At 46.0% G+C, this 10,440-nt stretch overlaps 1 protein-coding gene and 1 pseudogene across 3 annotated transcripts; one reads left to right on the top strand and one right to left on the bottom strand.

The window, feature by feature from the left end:
• Positions 1-502: 502 nt before the first annotated feature.
• On the bottom strand, positions 503-10,434 carry Tmem219 (transmembrane protein 219). 3 transcript variants are annotated; one of them, XM_010617363.3, is made up of 5 exons: positions 9,532-10,434; positions 9,279-9,447; positions 5,058-5,287; positions 3,596-3,759; positions 503-1,084 (listed from the first exon to the last, which is right to left on the bottom strand). In XM_010617363.3, exons 1-4 carry the CDS (start codon positions 9,862-9,864, stop codon positions 3,625-3,627), a joined length of 867 nt encoding a protein of 288 aa, XP_010615665.1. In that variant the 5' UTR covers positions 9,865-10,434; the 3' UTR covers positions 503-1,084; positions 3,596-3,624. The 3 variants fall into 3 exon arrangements, with proteins under 3 accessions (XP_010615665.1, XP_010615664.1, XP_010615663.1); XM_010617362.3 differs by having other exon boundaries at positions 505-1,084; positions 3,623-3,759; positions 9,258-9,447; XM_010617361.3 differs by having other exon boundaries at positions 508-1,084; positions 9,258-9,447.
• On the top strand, positions 2,086-2,564 carry LOC104857466 (annotated as a pseudogene).
• Positions 10,435-10,440: the final 6 nt, after the last annotated feature.

Here is a 10,440-nt window from a genome sequence, read left to right as displayed (position 1 = left end):
GGGATAGGCTGGCAAGGGAGGAGCCCAGTGCGCCGCTGGACGACTGGCGGCAGAGAGTGCTGCGGCGCACGCGCTCGCCCCGCTTTCGCTCGGTGCCGGAGCCTGTTGCTAGGGGAAGCTTTGATAGGGCACTGGAGAAGGGAAAGAAGCCGCGATCTGCGCCTGCGTAGAGGGTAGACGCTGGGAGCCACCAGGGAAGGCAGCTGCTGGGCACAGAAAAGGCGGGAAAACGGACCGCTCTGATTTAAACATCCAGCATACCCCTGGGCCCTCCAGTGCGAGGTATCTTTACACGTCAATACTGGGAAAACTTAATTTGGTTAAATTCCTTCAGGAAACTGAGGACTTGTAGAGTTGCATGAATTGCTCAAGGTCACAGTGCTCTTTTGAAAAGGCATTTCCTTGATACAACATGCCCCCCCCAAAGTAGCTGTAAAATAAAATATAAACAAAATTAAAATAAAACTCAATTTTATTTCATGGAAGAAGACAACTCAAAATGGCACATCTGCAATCCCATCACTCTGGAAACTTGAGGCAGGAATTGCAGGTTCCAGCCCAGCCTGGGCAACTTAGTGACTACTTTGGGTCGCAGGCTGAGAAGGCTCCATAGGTTGTCTCGAAATAAAAAGGGCTGGAGCTGGAGCTCAGTGTGAATGATGGTCCTGGGCTCAATCTCCAGAACCAAAAAAAAAAGTTAGAGCTGGGATCAAATCCAGATATTTTCCAAAGTCGTCAAAACCATGGAAAGAGCTGTAGTAACCTAAGCCCTGTGTCAACCTGTACTACAAACTAAAGAGTCAACAAGAAAAAAGTCCCCCAAACCTCTCAAACCTATCTACATACACTACAACTCAATCCAATACCCCCAAAACATTTTAGGCAATACCGGGCAAGAAAAGCCTTTTATTTTCTCCCACATTCCAGCACTTCACTTTTTTTTTTTGATACCAGGGTGGAGCTCAGGTCCTTGGACTTGCGAGGAAGGCGCCGGAACCACTGAGCTAAATCCGCAGCCCCAGCACTTCACTATTTGTAACATTTCTTCCAACTCAGAACCACGGCCCAAGAAGTTGATCCATACCTAAAGGGGAAAAAAGTCCGATCAGGGAGTCCCTATGGAAGCTCCGGGATGAGTGAAGAAATCGAGAAAGGAGCAGAGGGAGTGTCAACAGGGACAGTCAGGTATTCGGTCTCACTGGGGTGGCTGTAGGACCCTAGCATTGGCTGTGGGCTAGAAAGCCTCCTTCCCAGCCCTAGGCTGGGAGGACACCATCACTTCCGGTCTTAGTAAGTAGCTGTGGCAGTGAATGCTGACCTCAAGCAAAACTAGCAAAGTTGAACTTGAGTTCCTCTGACCTGAGCCGTTCTTGGGCCTGCTCTGTTTCCACTGCTCCCACAGTAGCTTCCTGAGACCGCTGGTTTAAGTGCCTGATGTATAACATACGGTTCTCAAGTTATATGACACACACCTGACATGGTGAAGAATTTTTGCAGTATTTTTTTCCTTGATAAGCTGACGTGTGAACTTGTTAGGTAATGTCTTCCACACCCTGCTACCTTTTTGAAACTACTTCCTTCCAAAGATCTGATTGGCAGAATCTTTTTGTTTTTGCAGTACTGGAGATTGAACCTAGAGCCTCCCACTGAGCTACATCTCCAAGCCTTATTTATTTATTTTGTGAGCCAGTCTATGTAGCCCAGGCAGGCCTCAAACTCATGGCGATCCTCCTGCCTCAGCATGGCTGCTAAAATTACAGGGGTGCACCACCTTGTCTGGCCCACTGATTTTGAGAAAGGGTCTTGCTCAGTTGCCCAGGCTGTCCTCACACTTGCAATCTTCCTTCATCAGCCTCTAGAGTAACTGAGACTATAAGTTTAGAATCAACTTCTTAATGCAATGACGACTAAATGGAAGAGTGCATTGAAAGTGCTTGGGAACATAATACTGCATATGCCCAGTAAATGGGCACCATTCATTAGATCTTTTAAGCTGTTCAAGTTGAAAAATTTACATCATAGGAATCAGAATGTTAGGACACGCTTCTTCTCCGCCATCTTTCCTCCTGACTGCCAGCTTCTGCCATGAAGGTCGAGCTGAGCAGTTTTAGTAGGGACAAGATCTACCCAGGACATGGGAGGAGCTGCACCAGGACCAACAGGAAGGTTTTCCAGTTTCTTAATCCAAAATGCAAGTCTGCATTCCTTTCCAAGAGGAATCCTCAGCAGATAAATTGGAATGTCCTCTACAGAAGAAAGCACAAAAAGGGACAGCTGGAGATTCAAAAGAAAAGAACATGATGAGCAGTCCAATTCCAGAGTGGTGCATCGTGAGCTGATATAATGGCCAAGAGGAATCAGAAACTAGAAGTTAGGCCTAAAGAGAGCAAGCTATCAGGAATACCAAGAAAGCAAAAAAGGCTAAGCGAGCATCTAAAAAGACTGCGATGCCTGCTGCTAAGGCTCCCACAAAGGCCGCACCTAAGCAGAAGATTGTGAAGCCTGTGAAAGTTTCTGCTCCCCGAGCTGGTGGAAAATGCTACACTGGCAGATCAGATTTATAAATAAAGATCTGTAATTCTAAAAACAAAAAAAAAATTTCAGGACTAAAGCAAGACAAACATGATTCATATTCAGGACCAATTATTAGATTTTTAGCCCTCTTAATTCACAATTATTGCCAAAAATCATGGATGTCAACTATAGCTATGGGTGAATCTTAAAATCAGAATGTTACTTGAAATAAGTGAGTCACAAGATAATATATATGGGTATAGTGGTCCACACCTATAATCCTAGCTACTGAAGGGATTAATGCAGGAGGATCACCATGAGTTCGAGTCCAGCCTGAACTACGTAGCAAGACCTTATCTCAAAAAATTTTTTTTAAATTTTAAAAAGCTGCATGTGTAAATACTGAATATTTTCTCTGGTGTGAATAAACTACAATAGTACATAAGATCCTAATGAGATAATTGACAATGTGAAATAGGAACAAAAGGGCTAAAGGTGCAGGGAAAGTGGGAAGGGTAGGGAAAGGTAATAAGGGAGAAAGAAAAAAATAGGAGAAAATGAAAAAAAAAGAAAGTGTTTGTAAATGGGGAGGGGGGGTGAAGGGAGGGCAGGGACAAGGGGAAAAAATGAGAACCAAGACTGTTATGTAAAGGTACAAGATCCCAATAATGAATGTAACTGTACTGTATACCTAAAATGTACCAATAAACTCAATGAGGGGGAAAAAAAAAGCTGTATACCAGTTACCTATAGAGAGAGGAACTCATATTTAGAAAGGAAGGAACCATGGGCTTCTGGGGTACTGGTACTATATCATTTTTCTCTTTGGGTGATATTTCCATCTATAATTTTCCAGGCTGCACATTTGTATTTTTGGACTTTGCTATGTGAATGTCAACTATTTCATAAAGTAAAAATAAGAGAAATGTCAAATGCTCATGGTGTCAATTGTTGCCAGTGCTTCAGGGCCAGACACCGTCCAGCCAGCAGGGTTGAGTCCTCAGGAGCAGTGTTGGAGGGTGGATTCCAAGGCCAGACCCACCCATCCCCTGCTCCGAGGGACTGGGGCAGAGAACCTCACCTGAGAACCAGGTAGGACTTAGCTCACCCTCAGAGCCGGGCTCGGGACCAGTGGGACTCCCGGCACGGGTGGAAGCACGAAGTGGAGACACAGCAGAGAAGGCCACAGATGAGCAGGAGGGAGCCTAAGCCACAGAGCCTGGAGCCACACAGCATCAGCTCCTCCTGGGGGTAAGTGGGGAAAGAAGAGAGAGGGAGGGTGTGATCTCCCTGTGCCCTCAGCCCAAGGTTATCTCAGCAACAGCTGAAGGGAAAATACTATTTTTCTACAAGTTAACATCTGTCTCCTGTCATTTACAAGCTGCCTTCTGGCCCAGCCATAAACCTGAACTCTCAGAGGACTCCCCTGAGGCAGAAATGTTTGCTGTTACCCAAACTTTAGAGACTGGGCAAGCATGCCAAGCTGTGCTCTGCTGCGGTCTTTGCAGATGTGAGGGTGCAGGCGCAGCAGCCTCCTGGCTGGTCTCTCCTTACCCAGCACCCCTGGGGCCCTCTCACCCTCTAAGCCCTCAGTGACCCCCACTTCCATGTCGAGCTGGACTGTTCACAGTTCCTCTGGTTAGCCCGTCATCTCATCTTCCGAACCCTCACCAGTGAGTGCTCTCACAGCTGAACACTTCATCCCAGCCAAGTCCCTCACCTTCCTCTCCACAATCCCACTCCTGTACCGCAGGCCACAGGCCTCAGAAGGCCTGGGGCTGCAGTCCTGTCTCTGAGCTTAAGTAGTTGTGTAGCTTCAGGCAATTCCCTCCCTCTCTCTAGAGATGATTCCTCATCTGTGAAATGGGATAGATGATAGCACCTACCTCAAAAGGCTATTTTAAGATGAAATGAATATGAACCTGAAAGCACCTGGTATATTATCAACTACTGTACAGCACTCTTTCTTTTTGGTACTGGGAATCAAACTTGGGTGCTTGAGCTTTCGTGGCAGGCGGTGGCACCACTGAGCTAATTCCCCAGCCCAGACACCATTCTTTCTTAAGCACCACCTTCTCTTAGAAGTACTCTCCACAAACACTCACTTTGAGTGAGGGTTAACTGCTCCTTCCTGGTGTTTGTATCACAGAGCATCATGCTCACATCTCTATGTCAGCAATTAGCCAACCGGTCCTTTATTACAATTTCTGACTTCCTCCAAGGTACACATTTTATCTTATTCAAAGACAACAGTAACATAATAGTTGTCATTAATCAAACCTCTATTATGCACTGGGCCTTGTGCTGAACATGTTACAGTCACTCCCACTTAAATCCTTGTTTGCTCTGGATAAAACAGCATTATGTTATAAGGAAACTGAGCTCAGAGAGGTTCAGATGCATTCTGCAGGCCACACAGCCACTAAGGTGGAGGTCAGAAAACCCATGCTTTTTCTGAGGCAAATCCCCTCCAGGAGCCTACAGAACACAACAGCATTCAACACCCGCAGTCCACAACCCCCCAGGGCTGAGCGGGCTCTTACCGAGGTAAGCAGTGGAGTGAGCACTAGGCCTTCATGGCTCCAGACCCTGATACACTGCTCACCGGTCCTGGGGCTCAGGGTGGCGTTTCCTGCTCCCTCTTCTGAGCAGGATATGGGGGGCTGGCTGGAGGGGAGGATTCCTGGGCCAGCACTGAAATACAGACAGGTCCCTGCAGTCCCTTCTGTGGCCGCCCTGGCTGTGACGAGGACTGGCTCTGCCGCAGAAGACCCTGTGAGGGGTCAGAAGAGGAGATGAGGCAAAGGCCAAGTGGGCAGCACCTTCTGATGCTGGGCACTGATTTTACTCAACAGAGCACTCCGTCCACTGCCCCACTCACACAACCAAGGCAGACAACAGCCTTGCAGCCATAGCAACACTAATTAACTGGCATTCACTTACAATCAATATAATAATCATAGCAATACTCACCAGGTTGCAGTGAGAAAGGCAGATACACACTATGTCATTTTGTACATATTTACTTGTCCTTTTGAAAGAAGCAGTTTTTCCCTAAGTCCCAAAATCCAATAAAAGGTTTACACCCAATTTTAAATTGTAGGAAAAGGATGACCTGTTTAATAAATGGCCTTGGGGTAATTCCATGTGGGGGGAAAAAACATAAAGTTAGATTGTTATCTCACAATATAAAGTGAAATTTTATAATGGGTGTGGTGGCACAGGCTTGTAATCCCAGCACTTGGGAGGCTGAGGCAGGAGGACTGCCTCAATTGCGAGGCCAGCCTGGGCTAGTGAGTTCAAAGCCAGCATGACTACATAGCAAGCCCCCGTGTCAAAAAGCAAAACAAAAAAATCCAGATGTAATGAAGAATGATACAAAGTAAAAAAAAAAAAACTTTAAGCAAGTATTAAAAGAAAATACAGAAGTATATTTTATAATTTTAAAGTGAGGAGGGCCCTCTTACAATATCCACAAAGCCTGGGCACCTTCCTAAGGGCAAGAGCAATACATCTAACCTCATAAAAGTTTAAGACTTTATACAGTGAATGATAAGTTTAAAAAAAAACAAAACAAAAAACAGGCCTGGGCAGGGATTTAGCTCATTGGCACTGTACCTGTCTTGTAAGCACAAGGTCCTGAGTTCAATCCCCATATGGGGGTGGGGGGACAACAGACCTGAAAACATCTATTATTAGTTGATCAAAAAGTTTACTATGTAGAATAAAGACCTACACATCAAGAAGAAAAAGAAAAAAATAATTTAAAAGAAAACAACAACAAAAAAAGACAGAGAGCAGAAGATACAAATAGCTGATCTGCAGCGAATCCTTCAAGGGAAGGCTCAGCCTCACTGGCAATCAGAAGAAAGTAAACAATCAGGTAATTCCTTTGCTCATTAAATTGTAAAAATTTTGAACAATACAATTGCTAAAGGGGGCACTCTTTTAGATGACAATTTGGCAGTCTGTCACAATTTTAAATGGGTATAGAGGACTGAGAATGTCCACCAAAGTGGAATTTTTACTTACTTTTCATATTTCTGTTTGGTCCAAATCTACAACAAAATTTCTACAGTGCAGTTTTTTAAAAATGAATTTTATTGGCATATTTTTATATACATAATGATATTCATCACAGGAAATTTGTACCTCACAGTAGTTTTGCTGAAAGGTCCCTACTCTTTGATTAGTAATACTCTCTGTACAAATTAATCCTGTGGGGTGTGGTGATGCACACTTGTAATTCTAGCACTCAGGAGACTGAGGCAGGAGGATCGCCATGAGTTCCAAGCCAGCCTGGAGACTCTGTCTCAAAAAACAAACACCTTGCAGCCGGGCATGGTGGCACACACCTGTAATCCCAGCACTCGGGAGGCTGAGGCAGGAGGATTGCTGTGAGTTCGAGACCAGCCTGGGCTACATAGTGAGTTCCAGGTCAGTCTCAACTACATAGTAAGACCCTCTCTCAAAATACAAAATGTAATTACAAATGGAAAATGTATATGTATTTTGTTTTTGTATTTTTGGTACTGGGGATTGAACTCAGGTCCTTGTGCTTGCCAGGCAGGCAGAGGAACCACTGAGCTAAATCCCCAGCCCTTGAAAATGCATATGTAAAACTGCATATAATTTCTCCCTTTCTTCTCCATTGGGCCGATATCTATGTGCCTCTGCTGTTGCTGTGCCCGTGGCTGGACTGTACCTCCTTAAGCACACCTCAAGCCTCGGCTCAGGCACTGTACCCTCAGGAAAGACTGTACTTGCTTTACATGCCTGTGGGTTCCCCAACTGCACCAGGTGTTCTGCTCACACACTGAAAAGTACTTACTTTTATTCGAATCTGTATCCTGGCTAGACTGAGAGCAGTGTGAGGAAATGATTCAGGTATTACAGATCTGTGCATTCCACAGGTCTGGTATACTGTAAGTGCACAGATCATGTAATCACAAATATTTCTTTCCCGCAAAACAGAAACTTCGGTGTTACTAACTTTGTTTCTAATCACTGTGAAGAGAATAGGGCTTGTGTTATGTACATGAACCAACTCCCTCTTGATGAATGTAACCACAATGTACTGCAAACACACATTAATTTTTTTTAAAAAAGAGTTTCTTTGAGGAAGAATCAACAAGCTGATCCTAAAACTCATGGAAATTCAAGGAATCTGGAATATTCAACACAACCTTGAAAAAAAAGAGCCAAGTTAGAGGACTCACATTTCCAGATTTCAAAACTCACTACACAAAGGTACAGTAATCAAAAGTGTGCTGTGAGCATAAAGACAGAGTTTCATGGGACAGAAAGGAGAGCACAGAAATGAACCACACATCTATGGTCAATTGATTTTGAAAGGGTGTCAAGATCATTCAATGGGGAAGACCAGTCTTTTCAAAGAAAGAAACTGGGAAATTGGATGGCCACCAACTAAAAGAATAAAATCGGATCCCCTCCTCACACCATACACAAAAATTAACAAAATGGATCCTAAATGTAAAACTAAAACTCTAAGAGGAAATACAGAGTCAATCTTGGTGACCTTGGGTTACAAAAAAATCTCCTTAGATATGACACTAAAGGCACAAGCAATAATAGAAAAAAATAGATAGAACTAGATTCCTCATTATTCAAAATTTTCATGCCTAAAGAATACCATCAACACAGTGAAAAGACAACTCACAAAAGGAGAGGAAAGATCTTCAAAGTATAAATCAGGTAAGGGACTTGCACACAGAAAATATAAAGGACTGGACTGGGGATTTAGCTTAGTGTTGCTACTGCCTGCCTTGCTAGCGCAAGGTCCTGAGTTTGACCCCCAGTACCCCCCAAAAAAGAGAAAGAAAATATAAAGGACTCTTACAACTCAATAATTAAAACACAGTACTAGGTATGACGGTGCACATGTGTAATCCTAGCTACCTGGTGGGACACTCTGGGAGGGTGAGGCAGGAGGATTGAAAGTTTAAACGCAGCCTGGGCAACTTTGAGATTTAGCAAAACCTTATCTCAAAATAAAAAGGGCGGGGGAAGTAGTTCAATGGGAAGACCCTGGATTCAACCTCCAGTACTGCAAAACAACCAAAAAACTAAAAAGCAGAAACAACCCAAATGTCAAATAATGAACAAGTAAATAAAAATGTGGAATATGCATACAACAAATGTTATTAAAAAAAAAAAAGGAAAGAAATGTTGATATATGGATCAACCTTTAAAAACAAGCCAGGCGCAATAGCACCCATCTATTGACCTAGTTCCTCAGGAGGCTAAAACAAGAGGATGCCAAGTTCAAGGCCAGTCTGGGCAACTTAGACCCTGAATCAACATTAAAAAGATCTGGGCATGTAGTTCAGTGATAGAGCACTTGCCTAGCATAGGTTCAATCCCCAACACACTAAAAAACAAAAAGGAACCATTTAATTAAACAGAACATACTTCTCTGCTATCCCTGAGAAAAAAGAAGGCGCCTCTTAGAAGAGATGGCTTATAGGGTAGAGAAAGAAGCCAGAGTTAAACCTATCTAGCCCATCTCATCACATCGCCAGGGAGAGGAGCAAAGATCCTCAGCGCTGGACCAGGAAGGACAGAATTCAGAGAAAACCTGCTGTGGGCATGTTCCCTGAAAACACCTAGTTCTTATTAAAGAAGAAGAGAGGACAGCACAGGGATGTGCCCAGGTGGTGAAGTCAGAGGCAGAGCCCAGCCGGGGTGTTCTGATGTGGCCTCCCAGTCTTCCCAGCTCTCACCTTTCAGTCCCATTTGACTACCTGGGATCTTGGCTTGAAATGTTTTAGTCTTGTTCCTGTCTGAACCATCTTCAAATTTCAAGGTGGTCAGCAAGCCCACGACGTGGAACCCCTGCGACTTCCCAGTGACTGTCCCATTCACCGGACAGAAGTTCAGCTGGCCAGCAGACCTGAAGAAGGAGACCCAGTCCTGTGTGCAAAAGGAGGGTGGGAGAGGAGCTGCAGTGAGCAACCGGGGCAGGACTCCACCGGAAGGTGAGAGGAAGGCACTTACCTGAGGGACGTCCGGGCTGCGCAGGTCCGACCTGTGGGTGAGGAGGAAGCCACCGAGGCCCAGGCCCGACAGGCCGAGGAGCAGCAGGATCAGGGTGGCACAGAGCAGAGGTGGGTGGTGGGCCAGACGGAGATGCAGGCTGTGCCCCGCCTGGCAGCTGCCCATGGGAAGCAGCAGGGTCTGGGGCTCCTTAGAGAGCCTGGTGGACGACAGCAAGGGAGACCTGCATGAGAGCCTGCTGGTCAGAAGGCTCTCGCCGGTCAGCCAAGGGGCCACACGGCCAGTTAGCAGCCGAGCCCGGACAAGGCCAGGCTCTTGACTTCCAAAGTTCATCCCCTGCACCGCTCAGTTAAGCATTTGTTGTACTTAATTTCCGAAATAACCCAGGGGGAGGCAGAGCGTTCTGTGCAGGAACAAGGAACCTGGAAGGGAGCATTCTCAGCCTGACAGAGGAAGCAGCGCTGTAGCCCAAAGGTGTCGGTAGTTCCCCACTTTGGAACTAAAGTAGGTCAGAACCCCTCGCTACTCGTTAGCCCCGAGAGCCCAAGTCAGTTAACTGCTGTGCGCTCGGGCATCCGTGAAACGGGAGTTCTGAGAACACCAACTCGGGAGGGCTCAATGTGAGCGACAGCCGTGCGGTACCCGGCCACGATGGAACTCGAGATGTCATTTCCTTTCTCTTGAGGATACTGATCCCCAAAATCAGAAGAGGAAAAACTCTGTGGGGGGGAGCTGGCGCTTAGGGACCTAACAGCAGTGGTCCGGCCGCGTCTGAAGGGCCTCGCGCTTCCAAAAGGAGCGCTTGGTCCCACGCAGGAAGACAGGGCCGGGCGAAGGAGCACCCGAAAGGAGAGGCCCGACCCCGGGCAGGGCGCGGGGTAGAGGCCGGGAGACGCGGGGGGCCGGGTG

This window comes from Fukomys damarensis, unplaced genomic scaffold, assembly GCF_012274545.1.
Source record: "Fukomys damarensis isolate Sample0158 unplaced genomic scaffold, DMR_v1.0_HiC HiC_scaffold_34, whole genome shotgun sequence".
Lineage (NCBI taxonomy): Eukaryota > Metazoa > Chordata > Mammalia > Rodentia > Bathyergidae > Fukomys > Fukomys damarensis.
Note: the sequence above shows the minus strand (reverse complement) of the source record. Positions and strands in the feature narration are given on the sequence as shown.